The 27,500-nt window shown below is 40.2% G+C and overlaps 2 protein-coding genes across 3 annotated transcripts in view; one reads left to right on the top strand and one right to left on the bottom strand.

The window, feature by feature from the left end:
- The first annotated feature begins 3,293 nt into the window (after window positions 1-3,293).
- LOC137969428 (glutathione S-transferase-like) lies at window positions 3,294-14,672 on the top strand. The gene is made up of 5 exons (XM_068815646.1): window positions 3,294-3,602; window positions 7,167-7,268; window positions 9,529-9,644; window positions 11,200-11,298; window positions 13,224-14,672. Exons 1-5 carry the CDS (start codon window positions 3,464-3,466, stop codon window positions 13,404-13,406), a joined length of 639 nt encoding a protein of 212 aa, XP_068671747.1. The 5' UTR covers window positions 3,294-3,463; the 3' UTR covers window positions 13,407-14,672.
- Window positions 14,673-16,981: 2,309 nt separating this feature from the next.
- Window positions 16,982-27,500, bottom strand: part of LOC137969580 (transient receptor potential cation channel subfamily A member 1-like) — a 39,238-nt gene continuing 28,719 nt past the window's right edge. For both annotated transcript variants that reach the window (XM_068815888.1, XM_068815887.1), the window contains exons 19-30: window positions 27,371-27,451; window positions 25,405-25,475; window positions 24,815-24,932; window positions 24,162-24,263; window positions 23,401-23,573; window positions 22,504-22,564; window positions 21,964-22,032; window positions 20,420-20,590; window positions 19,887-19,955; window positions 19,524-19,643; window positions 18,455-18,567; window positions 16,982-17,885 (exon numbers count right to left, since the gene is read on the bottom strand). In XM_068815888.1, the coding sequence (XP_068671989.1) occupies window positions 17,762-17,885; window positions 18,455-18,567; window positions 19,524-19,643; window positions 19,887-19,955; window positions 20,420-20,590; window positions 21,964-22,032; window positions 22,504-22,564; window positions 23,401-23,573; window positions 24,162-24,263; window positions 24,815-24,932; window positions 25,405-25,475; window positions 27,371-27,451 (1,272 nt within the window). In that variant the 3' untranslated portion in view covers window positions 16,982-17,761. The remainder of the gene's footprint in view (window positions 17,886-18,454; window positions 18,568-19,523; window positions 19,644-19,886; window positions 19,956-20,419; window positions 20,591-21,963; window positions 22,033-22,503; window positions 22,565-23,400; window positions 23,574-24,161; window positions 24,264-24,814; window positions 24,933-25,404; window positions 25,476-27,370; window positions 27,452-27,500) is intronic.

Consider the following 27,500-nt stretch of genomic DNA (forward strand, 5'->3'; position numbering starts at 1 on the left):
TAACTAGTTCCATAGAATTCTTTGTTGGCTGATCATGAGAATTTGGTGTTAGATCACGATAATACTCTTAATTAAGCTGCTAATAAGCTTCATTCTCAATACTGGGAGTCAAAGAGAATAAATTTAAAAAATCGAAGAAGGCGTCGAAAGGAAGCTGGAAAGTCGTCCTTTGACTTGACACAGCATTGATGCGGATGGCAGATGCTGATGGTCAAGTAACATCTGGATATAATTTGTTTCAAGGGAATTACATGTAGCTTCTGGATACTTTGGTGGCACTTAAATTTGTGCATCCTTTTGTGGTCAAATTCATGTGCGTTTGAGTGGTCGCTCGGTGAAAATCTCTATTTTTTGGCATATTGCCAAGAAGGAGAATTGTGAAGAATTTTGAAGATTCGCAAATGAATGATCAATCTGGAGAGTCAACTGAATAACTGCCGGTAGTTACTGGAAATAGTTACAGTTGCAGCTAAGTTACCTGGCCTACGAATGGAAGCGAGGCTATTGGTGATATTCCTCAGTATTGTTGACCCTGTTTTGATACAAAAGTTTGTGCTTTTCTAATGTTAATGTAAACTAATTAGAATTACAACAACACAATTTACGTGATAAAAGCATTGAGGTCTGTATCGATACAAGGTCACCGGCAGCCTCACAACCATTCATAGGCAAATTCACTGAGCAAACAACTGTTTGAATGGCCTATTGTTGGTTTTCACTCACGTGATCAACGGCCATGTTTTTCAACGAAAACATAAGAAAACGTTTGCATAATAATAGAGATAAATTCCCAGAGGATTTGGTCGGGGCTCCAACATGGCCGCCGTTTCTTTGTTTAGGGGTTCCAACATGGCGGCCGTGACGAATGGGATTTGCATTATCAGAGATTATCAGGTATTAGTTCTGCTTAAAATTCCTGATATCAAATATTTTATGCAGTCGTCTTGCGTTCCTGGCCACTGTCATGTGAGAGTGAGGACCTTCCTCAGTATGATAACGACTTGTTTTTTGAACCTCAAAGCTCCCTATGTACAGCATCCCTACCTCTAATACGGCTTCCTGGCAGGAATCGGATTCCCTTAAACCCACTGCAACCAATGCAATCATTCGAAAAGAAGAAGCTCACTCAAGTGAGGTATTGGGTAAGGCGCCATGGTAAATGTGTCAGGCAAAGGAACTGAAACGTCCTTGAACGTACCCTACCGATTTGCAAGACCTTGGGTCTAGCGATTGTTGTGGGTCCAGTGAAGAGGGCAAAGATTCCCAGGAGGATACTTATGTTAATGAATTTAGTAGTGATGATGATGACAGTGACTCTGAAGGTGACGTAGAGAAACGGGATACTTCACCATTCAGAATGCTTTCATGTGCCAGGTGATAGCAGGCTTTTTTCGGCGGACACTTGGATAAGCAATCCCATGCATTTCCAAATTATACTCGCACTGTCTTTATTGCCTTCGTTCTCCAGTAATCTTATGTTTCGTTTTTAGACATCATTAACTGCTTCATACAACATGTTGCTCTAAACCTGGTAGTAATCTCGGATTATTGAAATGCTTTCGACAGTCGCTTTGGAAGCAAAGGAGAAGGGTAGCGAAAAAAATAATCTTATAGGACCTAAGTTTGAGGACGGGAGAATGTGCTTCTTGAGATGGTTTCGATAAGCGCCGAGTACTATGACTCGTGAGAGTACTTTGCCCTTGGCTAGACTCTGAATCATAAGTACATGTAAGTTGTGGCCAAAATAACTACGCATCGTTTCTGAGGAAACGATACGACGTAAATAACCTCCTGAGAGTACATGGGGTTACTAGTTAAGCGATAGACCACAAGTTTCTATGGTTTATATGCTGATAAACCACGCGGGATATTGGTAGAACACGAGAAGAATTCGTAAATCACAAGCCGCAGGCGAGTGATTTACGAATTCCAATATCCCAAGTGGTTTATCATGCCTATAAACCACAGAAACCTGTGGTCTATTGCTGTTATGTAATAATTCAGAAGACGCGCGATCTTTCCATGAGTTTACTGGCACAATAAAGCATAGCTGATTGACCAATCAGAGCGCGCGCATTGATTTGGTTATTATATGATAATAAAGAGTAAAAAAAGAATTAAGTAACGTTGTCACAGGAGCGACTTCAGAACACCACGCCACCTAAAGCGGAATCGTTTGAAGAACGAGACGTATCTATTCGTATGCAAATTGGCGGCCGGATATTCTAGAGTTCAGCCGACGTGAAGCCACAACAACTATGAAAATCTGAATTTTGGTTGAGAATTACTGAGAAATGTCCCTTGCCAAAAATCGGCGAGTTGAGTCCATACAGCTGAAAAAGCAGACGAACGAAAAACAAAAACTTGCTTCAGCTCCCCATATGCACATTTAGTTTCAGTGTTGTACATAAGACTACAGTTAGAAGAAGTACAGATACGACTCGACGGGCAAAAGATGCAACGGTTGTCGAAGTCCATTACTCGCCGCTTTTAAGGCGCTGTTATGCACTAGTCATTTGTTTCCCCCACCCCTTGACCCCCAGGGATGGGTAGGGAAATTACATTTGAATGGTTGTAAAGTAGGTGTATTTCCACTGGGGACTAGAGCAGACAAACACACGTAATTCCCCCACCCCTCTGTTCCTAAAAGATTCTGAGTCATCAAGGAAATGTTAAGGAGATTACCACAATATACAGTTCTTGCCATTTGTGTGTGCCACATGAACTATATAAGGAACGAAACAAAACAAAATAAAAGAACTGGATAGAAACAAGACAGGAATAAGCGACCAATAAAGAAAAAGTTTAGACATGATTGCTGTTCTTTTATTTTTTACTGCTGTAGTTTGCACTCTGGGCAAAACCAGACTTCCTCTGGGGGTGTCCTCTTAAGTCCCACACACTGGAGCTGGAACCACTCATGCCTGAGCGGTAGGGCAGAGGAACGAAAATCTTGTAATTTCCCTACCCCCTAGAGGCGTAATTGTGGCGTAATCTCGCGTAATTGCCCTAGTAATTTCCCCATATGTCCCCACTATCCCCGGGGGTCGGGGGGTGGGGGAAACAAATGACTAGTGCATTACACCAAAGGTACCCCAAGCTAACGTTGTATTTTGAGCATCACGATCCATAAGGGTATATTTTGTTTAAAGATCCACTAAAACGCCATTCACGTTACAATGACTGTGAAGCCTTTGCCGGTTAATTAAATAGTCTACTGTGTGCACCGGATAACATCTACCCATTTCTTCTACCCCTTTGTCCTCACTGCCTCACTATCACGTTGGATATTTGATATTTCGAGAATGGCCTATGAATGACAATTGACACGCTGAGTCACCGTTACTTTGAAGAAAAGTTTGTCACAAGAAAACAATAGTTTAATAGTAGAGCTGAGTCACTGTTAGTTTGAAGAAAAGCTTCTCACAAGAAAACAATAGTTCGTGGAAGTTAACTTGTGTAAATGTCGGGTTACAAGCTTTATTACTTTAACATTCTCGCGCGGGGAGAGATGTGTCGACTGTCTTTCGCAGCGGCTAAGATAGATTTCGAAGATATTCGAATGAATGCATATGGTGAGGAATGGCCCAAGGAGAAAGCATGTAAGTACGAAGGTAGACGTATGAAGCTATTTAAATGCCCGAAACGACAAAAAAAAAAACACAACAACAACAAGGAAAACGTTGAGATTACATATTACAGCCTAATGAAATGGAACATATACAAGGTCTTTGGGTGACCTATTGTAGCTCTTCATTTGTGATTTCCAGTAGACGAACTGATTTTCGATTGTAGAACATCTAGACTAAAGATTCGTGTCTACTGTATGACTCGGAGAAAACGAGAAAGAGCAATGTTTAACCAGAAACCTCCTTGTTTGATTTCTTAACCCAAACCTACCTTTTACATTACAATAAACGCCTCCGGATTTCGTAACATGCCGTGAAACAGATGGAATATTGTAAGAGATGGACTGGATTGGATTTGTAAAACATGGATTTGTAAAAAAATGGATTTGTAAACGGATTATTTGTAAAACATGGATTTGTAAAACAGATTTGCAAAAGGTGGATTTATAAAACATGGATTGTTGGTACCAATTATACACTGAAAATTATTCGTGTTTATTTCCTTTTTTGCTGTTTACTGGACCTTACTGGATGCACAATGTTTCCCTACTCACGTATTTCAGTTTACTGAAAAAGCTTGGTCCAGATGTGGACATTTACTATAACAAATATAGAAAACGTTTCTGTTCCTGCTATGAAGAATTTAAGCATTTCAAGGACATAGCGCCTAGATAGAATCCACTGTTTCATTCATCTTTAAAGTAAACTTTGAACATAATGTCAACAAAGCAGAACCTATCCTTTTGCAAACATGATCCAAAAACAAAACTATCTTGTCATTTCCTAACCTGTCTCGACAAAAGTTTACAGGTGTATGTAATGAAGCCTAATGCTTTATTTTTCGACAACACATGCTAAATTAATCTTTACGTCCACCCGGAACTTGAAGTGTTTGAAAAATGGCATGACTTCATGATAAGAAAGCGTTATGTCTCCTACTTTAGCAACTTGTAAGGGGAAACTGATTTACTGGTATCAAGAAAAAAAAATTTCAATCTTATATTACAAAGAAAACCGACCAAACAACAACAACAATGACACTACTTGCAAATGTGGTTCTCGAAGCGTTTCTTTGAAGTGGCGGATTCGCCTTTCAACTTCTTGATGCAACCATGACGCTGCACTTCTCCAAATTTAAATCCGCCAAATAGACGGACCCAAATGTCCCGCTGTCTTGTAAGCTCTTCTTTAATTTTATTCATGACTGAGCTCCTTGAGAACTCTGGAAACTCAAATGCACGTCGTCGTTTTTTAGTCAGAGATGGAAACTTAAAAGAAGCCGCCATCTCTTTCCTCTCACCATCACCTATCTTCTCTGCAAAAATTAAAGGCTGGTTTTCACTAGCGACGGAGTCGGAGTCTGAGTCGTAATCAGAGTGATGCGATCTAGAGAAAATCAAACCGTCGCTTATGATCCAGTGAAAACTGCATTGTCGGAGTCGGAAGCAAAAGCGGAAGAGTAAACCAATCACAATGCTCGATTCCAAGCATTGTGATTAGTTGGTTCTTCCGCTTCTGCCTCCGACTCCGACAATCTAGTTTTCACTGGATCATAAGCGACGGAGTCATAAGCGGAGTCGGAAGAAAATGGGAACGTTCTGATTCTTCCGACTCCGATTCCGTCGAGCTTATGACTCCACTTATGACTCCGATCTTTGATTTTCACTAGTTAATAAGCGCTCTTACGACTACAACTCCGACTCCGACTCCGTCGCTAGTGAAAACCAGCCAAATTGCAAAATTGTTTTCGTCACAAAGGGTGTTTGTTCCAGTTTTGCCCTGGTAAAATTACTTTTTCCTTTAAAACGTTGGAAATCGGTCTGGACTAGCTCCTGTGTATTAAGATATTTATCATTTAAGAAGTGCATTGTTGTGTTAAATATAAGCAAGAGGGAATTTTTTTTTGAACGCAAGAGAATGTTAACTTCTCTAATGTGCTATAAATCCCCAAATGCTAATATTACTCAACTATGCACGAACAAATAGTTTTTTTTTTTTCAGTACTTATTTAAATGTCTAGCGATAAATAAAATGAAAATAAAATAATTATAATTAAAATGGGATAGACAAAGAAATAAACAAATCAACAGTCGAACTATGCTATCATGTTTCTATAAATACACCTTTTAGAAATCCATGTTTTACAAATCTACCTTTTACAAATCCATGTTTTACAAATCCACTTTTACAAATCCATGTTTCCAATCCACTCCAGATTTTACAATATGCTGATACATATATGGTATTGAACGTTCTAAGAAGGAAAAATATCCTGTATCTTTTTTTTGCAAATTTTAAAACATTTCACATTTATGAAACTATAACCAAAAATCAGATTTAATAAGGATTCTTAGTCCTATGCTTAAAGAACAGTGTAATAATTTTTCCACCCTAGTCTGTTTCACCTTTGATTTTGTTGCTTGACTCTGAAGATACCGAGGTAGCAATAAATAACCAGCTGTATTATAGCTGCTTATATCACGGCCTTTTATATGGGAATTCTGGAAGGATCACACAGTGAACTCAGAATTGTGCGGTATAACAGTATAAGGAATTTTGTGCAATCGGTGTTCCTGTTGATTGAACAACGGAAAATCTTCAAAACTCACTGTGTTAAAAAGCCTATCGGTGTTAGTGTTGCAGTGTTGCAACGGTCAGTGTATTGAGGAGGCCCTCCCGGGGGGAACGGGGGGGGGAGGGGGGGTGGCGATCCTTGTTCTCTTGTTTCCTTTACATATTTGTTTGTGTTCCCTTGTTCCCCAAATTACTTTTTGAGCCCTAAAATTGTTTATGTTCCCATGTTCCCTAAGATATTATGTCATTGTTCACCTGTTCCCCCTGTACCCCTGTTCTCAATTTCGAATTCTCACGGCTGGACTGGATCTAGCATCAAATGGAGGCTAATGCGGGCAGATCTTTTCAAATGCAAATTAATTTGCCCGCGTTAGCCTCCATTTCATGCTAGATCCAGTCCAACCGTTAGAATACGAAACTGGTCTATTCAAATTAGCCATGTTCTGTTGTTCCCCAACACCCATGGGAGGGCCTCATTGAGATAGCAGATCATATAAACAGCCGTAACAACAATGCAGTTACTGTGCTTCCATTTTCGATGAACTGAAAGCAAGAGTCCGCCGTATGTTTATGCACAGAAGACTTATTCCATGCACCTATTTTGCAGGGAAAAAACGTCTGCGTGGCGTCTTTTTTCTTATGTTAGCGCGCGAAATCCACTCCTTCATTAGGGTTCAATAGTCTCCTTCGCTTCGCTTTCGGGGAAGCGTTGCCTGGCATCCCGACAGACGGCTGCGAAGTTGGCTACTCCTTCAATAACCGGAGTTAAATTTGTTGGCTTGTCATTTCTTTGCCTTCTTCGTAATAATGTAGTTTACTCTTTGCATAATAACCAATGTTGCGTTGGAAATGTTTCGTTACCAGTCAACCTCTCACAACAATTTCTGACTTAAGTAATGTGCGTATAAGTCACGAGTGGCTGCATAATTATTAACTTGTTTCCAACTGATGTCTTAATTTAAGCTGGTAGGCCGCCTTTGGGTCAAATGCCATTTATTGTGACTCCTGAAGGAAAATGCCTTGCACAGTCTGCAACTATCATGAAGTACATTTGCAAAAAAGAAGGTAAGAGTTTCGCTTTGATAGCTTTGAAACTATCTACGTGCCAAACATTTTGTAAAATACATAACCTGTAACAACGAGCTTCAGAAGCCGCTAGTCGGCTTGTAGTCATGTAAATATTTCAGTTTAAGTAACAAACATTCTTCCATTTATAGCATAAATGAGGGCGATTGTAATGGTCATTTCAGTTCGTAGTAATGTGGTTCAGTCTCGACACAGGCGCCTTTTAAGCTCATTGTGAGCATAGCCTACAAAATTATAAGGATTTGTATAGGAATCCCGATAAAAGGCTTAAGAAGATAATTATATAAAAAAATTCTCAATTAAAAATCGAAACCTGATTGCTATCTTGGGCAGCTTCCTTCCTGTGTGGTTATTTTCCAGATCCGATGCGATTTGACCATTTTTCAATTTCTCGGTTGTCGACGGTTATAAACATGGCTCAAATCGCGTTGGATCTAAAAAATAACCACACAGCAAGGAAGCTACCCACAACGGCAATAACGTTTGGCCTTTTGATCGAGCATTTTTTAATATAATCATCTTCTTAGGCCTTTTATCGGGATTCCCAAACAAAAATAAATTTAAATAATTTTGTAGGCCATGCTCACACTGAGCTTGGAGGGCCTGTGGTCTCGACCAAAATTCAGTGAAAAGATCCTCACCAGTTGGGAGCTAAGTCTAGAATGATATCAATTTTATTGAACTTCGAAGTTTATTTCCCATTAATTACAAAGACTGTAACGGCATTCCTTTTGGAAGACGAAGCTAAGCCTGCAGTTCAACGAAATTGTAGTAATTAAAGGCCCTGTTACACTGTGCAATTTTTCGTGTAACTTGTATCGCAACGCCGTTGCGATACAAGTTGCATCAATCGTTGCCCAATGTAACAAACCTTGCAAAGGCCAAAACGGCGCGAGACCAGATGCAGAAATCGTCGCGGAAAGTAGAATTGAGTTCGACTTTCCCCAACGGTTGCAACGAATTTTTTAGACATTGTGCAGTGTAACATCTGTCCTGCAACTTGTTTAGCAACGGTTTGCCGCACCAGCCAATGAAAATGTTCCTTTAACTTCATATGATCATCGAAATAAGACAAGTTGCATGAAACGTTGCGAAAGTTTGTAGAAATGGCGTTGCGAGACAAATTGCACCAAAACTCTTGCACAGTGTAACAACGCCTTAAGTGGTTACAGTATTCCACGAAACGGAACGGAACGAAACGAAACAAAACAAAACAAAAAGGAATTTACTACACATGCACACGGGCCGGGCACTAAAAATTATCGTCCTCGCTAGATCCCCTGTTTCGCAAAATACCAATAGTCCTTATCGGAGTTATCAGTGGTTTTGCCGTATAAACGAGGCTACGGGGTCATTTTCTATCGAATTGACCCTTAAGCCTCTTTTGCATGTAGTTTTAAACAAGAAAATGTGCATACAGGCTCAACTCCAATGAGGTCTACAGAGGTCGATTGGTAATCGACGAAACAAGACTCGTAATGCAGCCTTCTCAAAATATTTTTCGGGAGCTGGTCATAAGGAAAGTGGAGACGGTTTGGTGCTATAGGCACCCCTGGCCAAGCGAGTGCCCAAAGGACGCAAGCTTCTAGGGGGGACTGGGGGCATGCTCCCATAGGGAATTTTTGAAATTTAGACACTCACAGATGCAATTTAGTGCAATCTGGGGGATTTAAAGTGACGAAATTTCACATATGGAATTGACACTTGCTTGGAGTCTGATAAGAAATACTGGAATGTTAGTTAAATAAACATTTCATGTGCGCGACGCCAAAAAATATTGCGGACGCGAATTTGTACTTGAAACTAACTTTTTTTCAAGCTTTTATAATATCTCCAGTGACTTCACGTTCGAGCTAAAATGTGTTGTCCGACATTTTCTGACTGGAAGGAGACGGTCAAGCTTACTGAGGAGGCGGCTCATTGAGCCGTCGACCGGCCGGTTTTGAGAACGCTGTAATGCATACATACGTGCTGGTAGACAAGATTTCTGCCACTTTCCACAGCAAGGTCAAACCTGGAAGTGAAGAATTTTTTTCGTCCTGGTACTAACCAGCGTCCAGCGAGAAGGGAAACACAATAATTTCATAAAAAATGTAAACAAATGTAAAATTTTGCAATGGCAGATCGCGAACAGATGATGAAAACTGTCCAATTCTTTTTCAGCGGTAAATAAGTAAAATCACGACAGGAAGGGCAAATTTATAATTACATCTCTCGTTCTATTATATTCTGTTTTTAGGACTGAGTCCAGCTGATAGTTTTGATGAAGCATTGGCGGACATGATAGTTGATGGCACTAACGATTTTCGGTCTGCAGTTATCAGAGCTCATTTTGAGAAGGACCCCGCTAAAAAGGTAAAACCTAGCACAAAGAGAAACGGTTATAAACACTGCACTTTGGCGTAAACTAGACAACAGAGTGGTTACACTTCCTTTCCCGTCACTTCTTTTTTTTTGCAAAAAAATAGCAAAATTTCGCCTCCTCGATTACTACAATTCCTGAGGGGATGTCCTGGTAGAAACTTCATGGTGAGGACTCTAGTTGAACATTTTTGTAACTACCTCATCCTAAGCCAAATAGGGATATTATTAAGTATATTATTATTCAACACATTGTGGCAATGTCCAAATATGGTCATAGCGCGCTCAATATTCGTCGTGCGTAAAAGTAACGTCTCTGATTACGAGCCAGAAGGCCCATCAGGCCGGCACCTATCTCCGGTTTCATCAGCATGAAGCCACTAGAAGTATTTCTACTCCCCCCTGGATAGGATGCTAGTCCATCGCAGGGTTACCCCAAGCATTTCGCTGGTACCCATTTATACACCTGAGTGGAGAGAGGCATCGTGAGAGTAAAGTGTCTTGCCCAAGAAGACAACACAATGTCCCCGGCCAGGACCCGGACCCGGACCTGGACCACTCGATCCGGAGTCGAGCACTCTAACCATGAGGCCACCGCGCCTCCCCATTCGTCGTGCGTACTCAACGTATATCCTGCCATATACGTAACTTTGTGTGTCGCGGAGAAAAATGGTAGTTTCAGCTTTTTTTTCCAATAAACGAAGAAAATTGTGCTTTGTCATCAATGTGTTGAATAATAGAACAATTATCCTTCTCAATTTTGCGGAATATCACCTGATTTTAGCCAACTCGGCCTTTGGCCTCGTCAGCTAAGTAGGGAGTTTAAAGATCTACGACGCGACGGCAACGAAAACGTCACAAATTATGCATATTTAACGAGCAAAAACAATAGCTTTGCACGCTCTGCACGTGCATTTTTCATTTTTGTACATTTCTTTCACGTTTTCTGCAAATCTACGACGTGAAATTACAAATTCTCAAGTTTTTCAGAGAACGTGAGCACAAGGCAGCGAATTTAAATTTTCTGTCGTAGCTTCAACACCGCACCTCCTAATTTAGTTCCTGGAAAGTTACACTAGTTTTTAGAAGTTAGACAGGCCGACATAATGACGAAAAAGATTAATTGACCTGAAGTTGCAATTTTAAATGACGTTTTCGTTAACGTCGCGTCGCAGATCTTCAACTCCCTAGTATCAGGCGATATTCCGCGCGATGTCGCAGAATAATTGTTAAGGCCGGGACACACTAGGCGATAAGTCGCTGCGACACGTCGCCGCAACAAATCGCCTTGTGTGACACGGTTAATTTCATGAAAATCATTGTCGCTGCGGCAGAATTTTGTCGCTGCGATCAGTCGCACGAATTCAAACCAGTTTGAATTCGTGCGACTTATCGCCTGCGTAACTGGTGGTATTGTTGGCGCGAGAGGCAAATGCCGCACGGAGAATGGGTTTGACAGCGCCCCACCCCATTCTCCGCGCCACGACTACCGCCAGTTGCGCAGGCTATTATAATAGTGTTTTCTTGTACACATTATCTTCCCCTTCAGGAGGATCAAACAAAGCAATTTCATGAAAGCACACTTCCTGCCCGACTCGAGAAGTACACCAATCTTCTTGGAGAGAAAGATTTCTTCTTTGGTGACAAGGTAATTGAATATGGAATAAAATGCTTATATTTCCTCGGAAGTCAACATATCTTCTATTTATAGATTGTAAAGGTGTCCATGCAGTTATGTTAGGTATGCAATAATCATTCCATGAGCACGCGTAGTATGAGGGTCCCCAATAGGATTTTCGGGATCCTCAATTTGGTCTTTTTGGAGCCCAGGATTCGGGATTATAAAGAAATATAGGAAAGGGATTCGGGATTGCATTTATGGACGGGACGCGGAATCTAGCGTCAAAGCGGGATTCGGGAAATCAAGCCCCGAGATCCGGGATTCCTGACTGCGAAAATTTTAAAATAAACTCAACTTTCGCCGTCGGCAATGAGGGTGACCCTATTCGATGGAATGGCAGAACGGCGGAATTGCGGAATACATGGAATATTCTAAAATACGGAAAATATGGAATATTTTGAAACACGAAATATACGGAACATGCCAAAACACGGAATATACGGAATATTCTAAAACGCGGGATGATAGGAAAGTGTTTAAAAAAAGGATATGAATGTTGCATTTTTTGCCCGTGAGGAGCCTGGGTAGGATAACATAACTTCGGATGATAATTTCACAGACGGACCACCCTCCGTTGGTGTCGTTGTTATCGATCTGTAGAAGGATAAATAAATTACGGCTGTTGCCATTTGCTCGGCAATAAAGTTTTAAAGCAAATAATTCAATGAAAGATCAAACAAAGTGTCAACCGAGTCCTGTGCTTTGTTTTTTTGGTCGTTTCGAGCTGTTTTAGGCGTCATTTTGCGAGGATCTTTTCTCGACCATCTGTTAGAGAGTCAGTGAAATTTTCTCCTTAAAAACACCAGCATCCGATCCATTAGGGATATCCCCATACCTACCCTGAATTTGAGCTTCAGTGCAACGTGACCGTTGCCAAGCGTTGGCAAGCTAACGGTCGCGTTGCACTGATTGGTAGATTCGAATAGACTAAAATTCTTCGAATTCCTTTGATCTGGTTTCTTGCACCGATCATGTTGAGGGAGCTTTATGATGGACTTCAGGATCGCCTTTCTCGGTGAATTTTCGAAAGATGAAGCTCAAATTCGGCGAAGGTAAGGGGGCATCCCTAATCGATCGGATGCTGGTGTTTTTAAGGTGAGAATTACACTGGTTTGGCGTCAGTTCCCGCTTGAACAAGAGGAGGTCACTGGCCAGCTGCTCGGTGTTGCTGCCTTGTCAATTTTCTTGACTCTTACACTGGCGGTCGAGAAAAGATCTCGCAAAATGACGCCTAAAACAGCTCGGAACGACCAAAAAAACACAAAACAGGACTCGGTTGACACTTTGTTTGATCTTTCATTGAATTATTTACTTTCAAACTTTATTGCCGTGCAAATCGCAACAAATGTATCTATCCTTATACAGATCGATAACAACAACAACAACAACACCGACAGAGGATGGTTGGCCTGTGACCGATCATAACAACATCTGCTACATTCTCGTTCCCAGAGCTGCGATCCTTTTGGCCAGCGGAATCTTCTTTAAGTCCTTTATCATCAGTAAGGGGAATACAATCATCAACATTTAACGGATTGATACATCCGACACGTTGACACAGATAATCTTCATCTGAAGAATTTAGTTAATAACTGAGCTGTATTGGCTGCGGCTGCCTGAAGAAATGAGCATGTGGTGCAGCAGCTATAAAGATCCTGACTGGGTTCACGCGATTTCTTTACAGTTTGAGAAGAAGAGAAAAATACCTCTTGTTTAACTGCAACTTATGCGTATTTTAGAAGAAAAAAGGATACTTAACCAGCATCCTTTTAACAAGTAAAGAGTTCTCTCAAAGTTTCAAAAGCAAATTGAACATAATACTCATATCATGTCATAAAATTGCACGATCGAATCATTCCCTGATTTCAATGTTATTTCTTCTCGTTTTGCAGATGACGTATGCCGACATTGCATTCTTTGAATTCTTCAATAGTTTCCTTGCTGACGGTGAGCCAACAGTTCCAAACGAGCTCGAGAATTTCCCAGTTTTGGTGGAGCATTATAAGCGAATGCTAAATGTGCCCGAAATAAAGGCCTGGATTGCGACACGTCCGAAGTGCAGCTTTTTTCCATGATATAAGGGCTGCAACATATGTGATAGATTGTGTGGCAGATGTGTGATATGATTGCATCTGCGAAGAACAGTACTTAAGCCGGATAGAGCGACTTTCTTATGACCTTGAAAAAGTGTTCGCAATTTGTTTCACGGACCGGTGTCAACCTCGTTCCCAGGGTCTCTCTTTTCTGCCTCCATTGTCGTTGCCCTTGGAACGGGGTTTGGACCAACGTTTGGCAAGATTAGAACAAAGCTTCTCGTTATTCCCGCCAAGGAAATTCCTAATATCATTGGGCAGAAAACAGTTCGATTGCGCAATCACATTACTGCACTTCAAATGACGTCAAAGCGAAATGCCGATCGCTTTCCATAGAGAGATGACGTTGATAGCATACGCGTTCGCTAAGCCAATGAAAATTCGCTTTGGTTTGTTTTTGTTCGATAAGCCAATTAAATGTTTTGCATTTTTGTTGCGTTCTGCTTATACGTTTATTTTTCAAGGTCATTTGAATTCGCTTAATTTCGTAGTTAAAAGGTGCATTATAATTAGACAAGAGAACGAGTTAACCCGTCACTAAACAATACTTGGACTTTTCCGAAATTTAGCAAAATTTGAAAGCTCGGAAGTTAATATCGCACTGAGGAGAAAAGTATTTTTCGATGGCATTCTAATTTTAACTCTTTTATTTTCTTTGCAAAGTGCATTGTGTTCATCCACTAAGTCCTCCTTAGACAAGTGAAGTAAACAACTTTTGCAAAATAAAAATAACTTGACGTTTTATCTTTTGAGACTTGACAGGGGCACCCAACGTCAATTTTCGGAAAATATCTGTTCGGAAAACGATTTTAGAACTAGAATTTTCGAAACCTTTGTTGAAAAATTTCTTGCTCGCCTGCCTGTCCTAGGATTTTCGAACATCTAAAAAATGGTATAATTGCCTATTTTTAATGGATTTTTACCCTAAAAAGGTCACCTAGATATTTCGGGAGCTTTTTTCTTGCTGAAATTTTCGAAAATGTAAGTTTTGATCCCTATAATTTTCGGATCACTAGACTTTTAGCTAGGAAATCCGAACAGATGAAAAATTTTTTGGGGATAAAAATATGGCTATATCTACCGTTTAAATGCTAAAATGCGTTTAACAATGCTATGTTTAGTGCTTTTGAACTATATTGCCGTTGGGTGCCCCTGACTTGACTTGCCTGATAAAAGTCTACTAATATTTTTCTTACAAAATGTTGACTTGTTTCTCAATTTGAAATCAATAAAGCTAAAAATTGGTAATTTTCGAAGATTTGCTAAGGGTCCCCCCCCCCCCCCCCCTTTGCCATTTTGCCAAAAGTGGCCATTTTCGACACTATTCGAAATCTTGCTGTTTCTCTGATTCTAGGCCTTTTTTCAAGCAAGCGGGTTTTTTTGCGCAGTACAAATCTGTGATACAAGGAGGGATTACGTTTTTGCAAACGTTGGCCGTGTAGCACTATATTTGAACAGACTTAACTGATTAGAGTGTAATGTGAAGTGCTAGTTTTGTACCCCATATGAACCATGTGAGCGTTAGCCCTACTGATGGAAATGGGCCCACACAAGGACAGAGAAAAACTCTGACCAGGGTGGGAATTGAACCCACGACCTTCGGGTTAGATCATCGCTGCTCAACCGACTGAGCTACAAAGTCAGACGGGAGCAGGCCGTGTTAAAGCCCGTGCTAAAGTCACGGCCATGAACATGTACAAGTACAAGGACACTGCAAGGAGGGATTAGGTTTTTGCAAACGTTGGCCGTGTAGCACTATATTTGAACAGACTTAACTGATTAGAGTGCAATGTGAAGTGCTAGTTTTCTACCCCATACGGGCCCATTTCCATCAGGAGGGCTAACGCTCACATGGTTCATATGGGGTAGAAAACTAGCACTTCACATTCAACCCGTGTTTACTAGCCGCAAGCTTTAACAAGATCTTAGCCTGCGTAAACCCAAGCCTAACATCGTAACCTAGCAATGCGTTGTTTATTAATTCAAGTGTGACCTGTGCAATGCAGGACCATGCAGGTTATGTCGGGTACATAAAGGGCCACCGTCACACGCGCGTTGAGGGACACCGTCAAAAGGCGTCATCTATTTACGAGCATTATTCCAAAGAACATAACACTGCTGTTCCGGACAATTTTCTAGCACGCTTCAATGTAATCAAGAAATGCACGAACAAATTTGACTGCCTTGTTAATGAAATGCTGTGTATTCAAGATCTTAAACCAGCATTGAATGTACAGTCTGATTCTCTTCGTGCTGAAGTATTCATGTAATTAGCATGGCACTCTTTTCAATGCAAGTTCGCTTCAACTTAGCCTTTTCACCAATCGCATTTTATCATTAATTTTGAAAACGTCGGTTTCTATCTCTTATACTACTCATTTTGATGAGAAATGGCCCATAATATGAGTGGCACTTGAACTGGAATGACGAAAATAGGTTTCTTCCTCTATAAAACAGGTTTTATTTTGTTCGTTGAAATAACATAATCGTTCGTCGGCTATTACGGTTATAAGAAACGTCGAACCTGTTTGTCGAATAGAGAAAACAGCAAAAAGTCAACTAAATGTATGCAAAAATGCACGAAGCGTAGATACATGTCCCATAAATCTAAACGTCAACCTCTATTGCCAAAACTAATATTAGCCTGAGGGTCATTTTTAGGTCAAAGTTCAAACAAATGTTTTTCTCGCGGGATAGACAGTCGGTGTGGACTTTGATAAACCACCTCTTAATCGCTCCTTGTAATACAAAGCGACACCACAATGGGAACACGGAGAAACTGTAATTATGCATTTATCGGATAGTATGTGTACTTAAGGTGGCTCAAAGCAATATAAACTCTTGAAAGAAACGTTCTTATTAGAAGGATTGACACTACAACACTTTATCACTTAACAGCAATGTTATGGTACCATGTTAAACACCACTTATTGCTGAAAAGGATTTGGTAATTTTTGAGACGTAAAACGTTACCGTGGCAACAGGAAAGCCCTGCAAAAACACCCCATATTTTGGCTTCAGCTGCTCATATGTCAAAAACTAATTCTGTGACCACTAATTTTTATTTCTGAAATGTAATCAACATGCCAGCATAAAACTTTCTGCAAAGTTTAAAACAATTCTGTGGAGCGGATTCAGAGTCACCTTAACTAATTAAAAATTTTAAGATACCTCTGAATACACTCCACAGAACTTTGCAAAGAGTTTTATCTTGGCCTGCTGATCACTTTTGGGCAATAAAAAATTGGGGTCTCGGCGTTCGCTTTTCAGATTTGAGCAACTAAAGCCAAAATATAGGGTTGTTTTTGCAAGGCCTTCCTGTTACCATGGTCACTCGTTACGTCACAAAAATGACTGCATCTTGTTCAGCAATAATTGATGTTTCTCGTGGTACCATAAGATTGCTGTTACGTGATAAAAAGTTGTAGTGTCAATCCTTCTAATAACAAGGTCTCTTAAAAGTGTTGAAACTGGTTTGAGCCCCCTTAAGCCACACCAACGCGAATTAAAGCTTCATGTTGCCAAGAGCTCCAAGGAGCAAGTAAACGACTTCGGTCTTAACGGTTATCTCTGACTTTCTTTATTTGGCCGTCACTGAAACCATTGCTAATATTTACTGTCATTAAGCAATCACATTTGGCAACGGGTAGGGACATTTTAAATAATACAGCGAATCTTTAAAAACTGAACACTTAAAAGAAGCCTCCAGTTTTCATAGTTAGCGTTTTCCTCAGTCCAATATTGTTTAATTTTTTTTCGTTTCCTGTTTTACACTATCCTTGAGTTAAGTAGGTTTTTACAATGGGAATGAACATACACGATCTTTGTTGGGATAGAAACCCGGGGATAGAAACCCCTTTTCCTTTTAAGAGAGCCACTAATATATTTTTCTCTGTGTAATATATCGCTGGACGATTTAACTCGTCAACAGGGATCCCTTAAGAGCGGGAGCTTTAAGGAGCTGCCTGGGGCTGATGAGGAATTGCCAGGAATGTTGTCAAATTCCAAAGAAAAGGACAACAAAATATTGCAAGAATGGACATGAATTACGTTTGTCTTTTCCGCCGAGGATCCTTGCATAAACACTTTTGTGGCTGCTGCACAAAGGACAAAGGTATAGTGCACGTATTCACTTCCAGTAAGCTGTATACATTCTTTTCATTTCTAACATTCCCAGGATCCACCACGTATGGGTATTTATCGTACCCACACTCCACGCTTTCTAAAGTAGGCTTATATAAAGTAGCCAGACCCAGAATGTACGCTTTCTAAAGTATGCTTTTATACGATTGACTGGTTGTCAGCTGACATTTATCATTTAATCTCTTTACGAAATCTCAATCCAAAAGTTCGTGTAGTAGATTTATTTGGTTGGTGGACGCTGGTCTTGCTCCGAGGTGATTGCAGATGGTCTCGAGTATTGTCCTCTGGGATCGCAGCTCTGTTGTCAAGGATACGATACTACCAGTAATAAAGTAATATATAAGAATGTGTCAGTCTTAATACAGTTATACCTAAAAAGAACACATCCGGCCACGACTATGAGTTCCGTGAAAGTTGTGGCAGGAGTTTACAATTGCCACATGACTCAATTTTATTTAACTTAAGTTATGATTACTGGCAAGTGGTGGCAGATTCCTTTTTCACTTCTTTCCGATCAGAAACGTTTAGCCAACTGGAAATTTAGAACATTCTGTTCGAGCAAAACATGTGCCACGAGAATTAAAAAAACACTAGCTATCGCAAAAATCGTTTACTTTCTTTACTTCCTGGTTGAAATACACTGAAAAAGCAATATCGAAAATTCCTTTACAGTAATTGACATGAACTAGTTGACGAACAAGAATCTTCAAATTCAAAAATGAAGGAGGTGGGGTATGATCAAAGAAGGAGAACGGCGAATTCTCCCAAGAATGTGAAGAAGGTTCAATGTGGATGAAAAGAATTTAGAAAATGTTTTGGAAAATGTTATTTGTGCGATTCGCTAATCGAACATTATTACAGTTTTCAGCCTCTCTGTAAGTATTTACCTTTCCTTATGATCGCTGAGTTGTCCTTGCACGACTGCCATCTTATCTTCGTGATTGTTTTGTGTATCAGCAATAATTTTCCAGTGAGCATAGTCCACTAAACCCAGATACCACTGAAAAATGAGGCATAGATGGCGTTTCGTGAAATAATGAACGTTTTGGTGTCTGGCTAGTTAAAATTTAATTTAATCATTCAATTTATAATTTATACCTAACTATTTAAAAATTCAGAATTTTTGCAAATAAATTAATGATAAATTATATAAGAGATTAATAGGCCATTTCCGAGTTCAAGCCTGCCTCATCTTCAAAGCGAGTCTAAGTGCGAAGTTTTTGTTACGAAAATTAGTTTTCATTCATATGTAAAGTAGAACTAATTACCATTACAAAAACTTCGCTCTTTGACTCGCTTTGAAAAGGAGGCAGACATGAACTCGGAAATGGCCTATTAATAATCATTGATAATTAAAGTTAATCATTTATTTTATTTTATTTTTATTTTTAAAAGTATGATTTATATTAAATGTCATGGGTTAATTTAAATGAATATTAGCTTTCAGAAAGCAAACATTTTTTCTCTAGAAAGCTACTCAAAGAATTCGGATATGTGATCATTTTGTATTTCGGATTCATGACGTTCTAGATTTGTGACAAAACTGGAAACTTTTTTACATGCAGTCATGTTTTCTTTATAAACACCCTGACAAATCTGGTATCAAAACGTTTCGGATTGGTCACGAATCCAGAAACGTTTGATGTGATGAAAACGTATTCACAGAGTGGTAAGAGTGTTCCTCTATCAATTTACGGTCTTGTCCCAGCACAACAACAAATGGACTTTGAGATACACTTTACGCGCGAAAACAAAGGGCCGCCACTTTAACCAATCAGGAAGAGCCATGTCACATGTGATTGTTTCTGCCATGTTTATTCAGGACCCTATGACGACTAATTTTTGCAGGAAAACGGCTGGCATTCTAAAAATAGATTCATTTGTGACTGGACTGGGGAGCCCAACGAGGCCATAGGAACACTCTTAACTAATTCACTCTTGAAGAGCACTGCTTACCGTCAGTTTCTTAAGAAAAGAATTTGAGCTCGAGTTTGGCTTAATGACCAAGCGAGGCACATATAGCTTTTCAAGACAACGCAGGGGAAGCTTCTGTTCAAATTGATTTATAGCTTCTATCTGTGTAAAAAATGTCAAACGGAGGTTGAATTATCATTAGGAAAAAAGAAATAGATATATATCAAAAGCGTTATCGACATGTGTTATTTTAATCAATATCGTTTCCATCAATATAGATGTCGTTATTAATCAAGACCAAGATCCGCAGTAATCAGCAAATGTCTCCATATCAATAAGATCAACAATCAATATTTATCGTTTCAATAAGTATCGCCACGATACCGGGAAGCTCTGTTTTATTACCTGTGTCTTAAGCCTCTTAAGCTCTGCGTTTTTTTGAACGGCTTCGATATCCCCAACTGCCAAACCAATCTGTAAAGACGAGAATTGAAGGTATTCAAAGGGTTCAGGGGTTCCATGAGTAGGAACCTACTTATGCACTATATTCGTGAGTCAACCTTTGCGCGCATCTCTCTATCTTTGCAACTAACCCTGCAGCAGGAGATTCACGTTTACATAAATTTGCATTAATTTGCATACATTATTTGTGCTGTTTTTGTCTTTGTTTGACAATAACTTTATTCTGATTGGCCATTCTAAATAGTGCGTGCAGAACCGAAGAACTCGTGACGTTCTAAAAAACGCGCTCGCTTAAGCTGCCTATTTCTATAAATGCACGTAATTAGAGGCATAACTATTTTGATAAGCGTCACAAATTGTACCCTTGCACCTTTTTTTCGATTTTCAACATCACTCGAATCTGCGAATGCAGGCAATTTTGGCTGAAAGTTTCTTGTAATACGAAATTCGGATGCTTTTCGTGCTAAAGTACTCACCAAAAGATTCATGAGCGATAAGGACATGACGATTATAAAGGTGAAAACGATGAACCGTGCAAGTTCTGGCATTGCGATTTCTTTCTCAACAAAGTAATGGTTAAACTCGATTCCTCCAGCCATCATGTCGAACACCTTGAGAACCGACATGTAAGTGTTCTGGTAGGATAACTGCAATTGAAGTATATCTCATCTTTATTTGAGTGAATTTACATTCTGCACTCTATCAAAAAAAAGAAGATGAGCAATGGGAAAGCGCATCATTGTATTCCTTTGAAATTTTGATAAACTGGGTGCCACAGGAACTTTTTCCCAACGTTCTAGACAACGCCACGCGTGTCGCAGGCAAAGACCTCGGTCATTGACTCCAACTCGCGTAGCACTCTCTTGGACCAAGAGAAAATGAGGGGACAGAGAGGGAGGCTCAAGGCGTTGGCCGGGATATGTTATGTCCACGAAAGTTATTTTTAGACGAGCGGAAGTCTTTGTTCTAGGGGAAGTCTGTCTTCCGAGACGTCCGCATGCAGTCTTGCTTCGCTCTCAGGTTCTTAGTGAAAAGAGAAAATGATGGTGCACGTGGAAGGCTGATGAATATATATTTTCTTTCAAACATGGGACCGAGGTTGGCCTGCATGCGGACGTCTCGGAAGACTTCCGCTCGTCTAAAAATAACTTTCGTGGACATGACATATCCCAAGGGCTGGACCGGGAGCCTCCTTCTCTGTCCCCTCATTTTCTCTTGCTTGGACCTTTGAAAAAAATTCCTCTGGCACCCAGGGTAGAATTTTGAGTGACTGACAATTCAAATATATTAATCACAAGCTTGAATGCAGGTTGGAGTGACAGTATTTCCTGTCAGAAAAGAATGGTCCACAAAATTTTATCCCCTTGATACTTCTGAGAGACTGCTAAATTTTGCGAGCAGTTTTCTTCACTAGGAGTTGCTCAGTTTTAAAGTTTGCTTTTGTTAGGGTTATCTAAAATATCTTAAAAACCTCTCGACAACGGCACAAAAAAGAACATTACTGGTGCAAAGAGGCAAAAGTCGCGCTGCACGTGCGTTTCGTTGACGTATTGTGCAAAGAAGCGTGATAAAGAAATAAATTTTAAGGTTTTGACAACAAAGAGAACATTATACACTTAATATATCGTCCCGAGGGAAACAATTAGTTATGTTTTCCCGAGAGTCCCGGGCCCGGTTGTTCAAAAGCCGATTAACGCTAATCCCAGATTTAAAATTAACTAAGGAGTTTATTTCTCTATACTCCTAAATGCTGTTTAACGCTGATTTTCGGCAAAACTTTTCATTAGAAGAAGTCAATCTTGAAAGGCAAAAATAAGCAAAAGAAACTTTCACCAAAAAGTTGAAAAAATGAAACAAAAGTTTACGCTAATCCTGAATTAAGTTAATCGGCTTTCGAATAACCTGGCCCTGATGTTTCCCGAGGCGAACTCGAGAGAAACATTAGGACTCTCGAGCAATGTCAAAACTCGTGTTAAAATATGTAAATGCGGTGAGTAAAACACTAGCAGAATTTGCGTACCTCGTCTCCTAAGAGAAGGAAAAATATCAATCCATACGCAAGAAAAAGGACAGAGAACACCAAGATCACCTGAAAGATAGAAATACTACAAGTATGAGATGCAAGACGCTCCCAGCCAGTGATCGCGTGTTAGTGATCCAACTTTAAAGGTACAGCCAACTGCATTATGTGGATTCGATAGGTCGTAAGCCCAGTTTCGAGATCGAGCCTATAGCGCAGCGAAAGATATCGCTCTGGAAGCTTCAGTTGATAAAGATGGTCTGTGATTTGGAAAAAAATCATTTGAACGTTTTCTATCCGGAGCCGAAGATCGCGTGCCAAATTCTTAGCCAATCAGAGACGAAAGCAAGAAGAGTTGTGACTTGCTCGCAAACTTTTCCCGCCCTTTGCACCGACTGCTTGTTTTTGTTATGATTGGTTCATTTTAATTGTTGGGGTCTTTTGTCATTAGTCAAAGTAATGACTTCTTGATTCGGTTTTATTCACTGCAGCTACAATTGACACTATCTTGCGCATGCAAAGAGTTATTCAGTGACTCACCCTAAAAACAGATTTAAGGACTTCAATCAACATCGTCACATAGATGCCCGAGCAAAAAAGTCTAAGGAAGCAAAAACAGACTGGTTTGATTTTATTTTTCTCTTGACTTCATTTGACTGGATTAAGAACAGGTAATAGAGTGTTTTCACGTGACGCCATGTTGGTGTCCCTAAAACAATGGAACGGCGGCCTATGTTGGTTTCCCTAACTTCTCCTCCGGGAACTGAGCTCTATTATCATGCAAGCATTTTCTTTTGTTTCGGTGGAAAAACAAGGTTTTTTTACTGATCACGTCAGTGAAAACACTCTTTTCCATCAGGGTATCAACACCCTGAAACATGATTTATTTTCCCACTTCTGCTGCCAATACACTTTCATCCGTGCTTAATTCAGCGAAATGTTCTCCAGCACTTGTCAGCAGTTAAAAAATCCCCAGCTTTGTATCCGCGGTTTTTTCCGTGCTTGTAAAACTTTGAATGTTTTTCTGAGCCTAACACAGGTTTGTATGCTTCGTCTCGCTACCGCGCTCCCTAAGGACAAGGTTTCAGCCAAAAACGTTTTATCCATTCATTGTTATTATTTTAAAATGAGTTATATGCAATCTGTAAACGAACAATCATAGATAAAGCTATTTTATTCGAGCTTAGAGCCTTGGGGAACAGTGAGATTTAGAGTTGACTCCTTGTCGAATTTTGTTTGATTTCCCGCGCTTGACTTGGCAGCAGTTGGGTATTTTCCCGCTCTTTTCAACAGTCCTTTGTTTTCTCCCACCATTCGCAGCACTTGTTTTCCCGCGAATTACGAATCTTGGTTGTTGGAATCGCCTTTTCTCATTGGTTTATCATTGTTTTAATGAAGCTAGCGTCGTACTATTTCCTAAGAAAAAAATTAACTTACAGTTGAAGCTGGACCAACATTACACCAAAGGCTAACAACAGAGCTATGATTCCAAATGCCCACTGGGGATCCATTTCCTCAGTGATTCCTCCCTTTGTCGGGAAAACGGCGATAATTGTCGTCAAGTACGTGGAAACTTCCAAGAAATTACTGACGTCAAGGTACATCCACCTCTGAGGTTTAAATTTTAAATTAATTAGATTGTAAAACATTATACCACCTTGCCGGAGGTCCCTGATGGAACACCCGTCGGACCAACCAATCAGGTTGCAGCTCATGTCTTTTGACTCAACAAGCAGTTTGGGTTGGGCTTGTCCAGAATGGGAGTTACTGATGTACGCCGACTTGGAATAAGCGTCACTAAGTCTGCCTCAATCTTCGCATCGGCTTCAGTATCAATCTGCCCGTAAACTTCGAGTAGGGATCAGCAGTTACGAAAACCGCAAATTTAGAATAACCCTAACTCTAACACTATCTAGGAATAGATAGGTAGATGACTTTTAAATTAACGAGAGAATGTTGTGAAGTTTATGACAATCATGCAAGACAAAAGGCTTTATTTATTAAGGGTGAGGAGGTACTCCCTGCATTTGTGGATTTTAAGTCATTACAGGTCGTCTGTTTCTGTTTTTGTCATGCGTTTTATACATGAGCCCCTGGCTCGGATACTGAGGCAACCTCAATCCAACGCAATGACTTTAATAAATTGATTGATTCATTGATTTCTATCCGCAAGTGAAAAAAGGTCTTTTCATACAAACCTCGCTGTATAGCTGGTAAGCTTCGAAGAGAAGATTAACAAAACAGAAAATAACAATAATATATTCTTGAGGCTTTAGAAGGTCTTTGTCGCAAGGGCCTTCCTGAACAAGTAACAAACAGGAGAGAACAATAAAATTCAAATCTGTACTTGAGACGTATGAAGGCATAATGCAGCTTTTCTCTTCACTCGTTTACATCCTTGAAGGGGCTCACCAACCAGCCCCCGTCCCCTCCCTCAGTTGGGATTGAGATAATCTTGAATGTCAACAACTCAGAGATTCTGTGATCCATTTCTAATTACTCGTTTAAAAGAAAATAAGGTGGAGGGGGTCTTGGGTCTTTACAATAATAACAATTTAAAAAAAACAACAAGATTATTAATTAGTTAAGTAAACCATATCACATGAAATTAAGGCAGATCAAGTCAAATAAAATCACTGAATAAGGACGCTGAAAAAGAAGTGGCATTTTTTGTACGTAGCACTCAAAACAGTGGTAATTGTTTTAACGATGATGACGATGATAAGATGTGGATAATGACAAATAGTTTGACAATAAAAATGATAATACTGATAGCAGAGTAGACAGTGTTCACTGGTGGGAACAATAATCAATTGTTGAATTTCGGTCAGATCAAGCTTAACCAACTCACCGAGAAAGGAATCTTTTCCATGAAGGCACGAGAACAGTAGAGATAATTTGAGAACACGGCAAGGAATAAACCGTACAAGACGGCTCCCAAGAAAAACACAGTCAGACCAATTCGCTTCCTATGTAGATTTGACAAAGGTAAAAAAAAACGATAATCAATTTCGGGACTGCAACCTGAAACGTGAAGGCGATCAAATCATAATAATTGGGATACTTACGGAAAAAGAGTCTTAAGAGCAACTAGCAAAACAAAATTGTAAATGGTTTGAGCCAAAGAGTCACATCATGATTAAGTGAAGTTCGATCGTGATGTGTGAGCGATCGTGCGTGTGAGTGAAGGTGACTTTCGCTTTGACTTCTGAAGCCGATGACTTCCGTTCAGGTTGTCGAAACGTGAGTCATTCAGTGTCATCTTAAAGACGCCCTCTGACGACTAAACTCACCCACTCTATCTTCCTTCACTTAATTATGATAATTAAAAAGCCAATTAAAAATAAGATCATTCATTTTCTTCCGTGATTTTCATACCTTCACTTTTTAATTTGTCTGCTACAAACGATTGGACAGTATTCTCGATCTGTATATACTTACCACTTCATTCGCACAAGCTGTCTTGTGAGAGGATGAAACAATAGCTCCTCACGATTAGAATCCAACATAGTCTAAAACAAATACCCAAGATCAGAAGTTCATAAACCAGAAGTCTCTACGGTGGAATGAGGCCCAACAGTTTCCGGTAATAGGACGAACGAAAACAACTACGAGCAGAGATTTTCTCATAGAACAACAGTGAGCGCGCGCAAACCAGCGTCATTTTGGCGGAAAAAACGTGATACCGTCATTATTTTAGTACAAGGTTTTGCAGAAATGTCGTCGTGTCAAACAAGTCAACAAAGCGGTAGCAGTTTTGGCATTTTTTGGTCAGCAAAAAGGCTTAGTTACCAGCAATAAGAATAACTGAACAACCTATACTGCTACCTATTGCTGCCGACCCAGCAATTCAGTCACGACTGCCATTGGGTCGAAATAAACAAATATCTATCTATCTATCTATCTATCTATCTATCTATCTATCTATCTATCTATCTATCTATCTATCTATCTATCTATCTATCTATCTAACAAAGAGTAGGATTAATCGTACGGTTTATAAATTTTCTGAGTACTTCGCTAAAAATGGGCATTCAAAACTCGTACTTTTTCTCGGCGTCGTCTTACAATCTTAAGGTCTCTATTATCTATTTTTAGAATCGCTGCTGCTGTGTTTTTGCCGGAACAACACTGACGTAGCGGCACTGCGTTCCGCTTAGCACGAGCATCCCTCGTGCGGCTAGTTGGTTGCGGACCAATCAGGAGAGTTGGCGGTCATTAGGCCCAATCGGATTGGTCATTATTTGGCGGGACCTTTTATTCTAAATTTAGATAATACAGAAAACTGATGGGCCAGGGCCAAATGAGAGAGATCGACACTTTTCATTGACGTCTTTTAGGACAATAGGAGAGGGAGGGGCAAGGTAGGGCGAGGCAGGGTGCAGGATGGGGTTAGCTAATAAGACGGTTAGTTTTTAAAGAAATTGTGGTGCTGCGTCATTGGGAGGGAAGCACAAAAAAATTGGTTTTATCAAATGCATTGACAAAGGAAAGTAACTTTTATTTAAGCGTCTAGTCTTCTAGCGCTGGAGCACCAATTGGGGACACTGTAAACTAAAATCAACAAATTAACGCAATTCAAATAAAATGAATGAAATGTTGGTTTTTGAGGAGAGGGGAAAACCGGAGTACCCGGAAAAAAAGCCTCTCAGTGCAGGGTAAAAAGCCAACAAACTCAACCCACATATGACACTGAATGAATCGAACCCGGGCCACATTGGTGGGAGGCTAGTGCTCTCACCACTGTACCATCCAGGTCCGCACTCACTAAATACCCACCTCAAGAAAGATTCTTCAGCTGACGTTTCAAGCGTTAGCCCTTCGTCAGAACAACGTTAGCCCGTTCTCTCTGACGAAGGGCCAACGCTTCAGTTCAACACCAGCTCAAACCTCTTTCTTACAGTGGTTAATTTATCGCAGGGGCGGATACATAATTTTTCTTAGGAGGGGATGCACTTCTAAGGGATGGGGTACCTGACTGGTAACGTTTTTTATCTTCCAGAATACCAGTTGTATTAAAAAGCCACAGGTCATCTCCGCCGGGAGGGAGGGGGGGGGGGGGGAGGGAAGCGCACCTCCTGCATCCTCCCCCTAGATCAGTCTCTGTGCAATTATCAACTCGCATAATAAAACCAAATTTTCAAGATTAGGCAATCACATGAGGTTAGCAGGACCATTTCAGTTGGCCACTAAGAAACATCCTACTTTTATTCTCTGGATTAAAACTGGATAAAAGCTCCTCACGATGTCGCATAATGAAGCATCAGAATGAAGCATCAGTTTGAACTTGGGTAGCCAATGGTGATAATCCACAACACCTTCCGGCCCCACTTTTAACCTTCCTCTCTGACATAATTAAAACTTCCACGTGTTCGAATTCACAATAAAACTTAAATACGGTACCAACCTTGGCTCCGCAGTATCTCTTTTTGTTAAAATCTGTATCCTCGCCGACTTTTGGGAAAATGAAACTGAAATCGTGCGTGATCTGAGGAAAACGAACGAGCCCTTTACTAAAACTGAAATGAGATTTCGTG

Source organism: Montipora foliosa, chromosome 9 (assembly GCF_036669935.1).
Source record: "Montipora foliosa isolate CH-2021 chromosome 9, ASM3666993v2, whole genome shotgun sequence".
Classification (NCBI taxonomy): Eukaryota; Metazoa; Cnidaria; class Anthozoa; order Scleractinia; family Acroporidae; genus Montipora; species Montipora foliosa.

What these genes read in the sequence shown, in the direction of transcription:
- LOC137969428 (XM_068815646.1), top strand. Translation starts at nt 3,464, where the DNA reads ATGTCGGGTTACAAGCTTTATTACTTTAACATTCTCGCGCGGGGAGAG. An exon ending in ATGGCCCAAGGAGAAAGCAT is followed by an intron (nt 3,603 to 7,166) that starts GTAAGTACGAAG and finishes TCTTAATTTAAG; the next exon opens with CTGGTAGGCCGCCTTTGGGT. An exon ending in GTACATTTGCAAAAAAGAAG is followed by an intron (nt 7,269 to 9,528) that starts GTAAGAGTTTCG and finishes TTCTGTTTTTAG; the next exon opens with GACTGAGTCCAGCTGATAGT.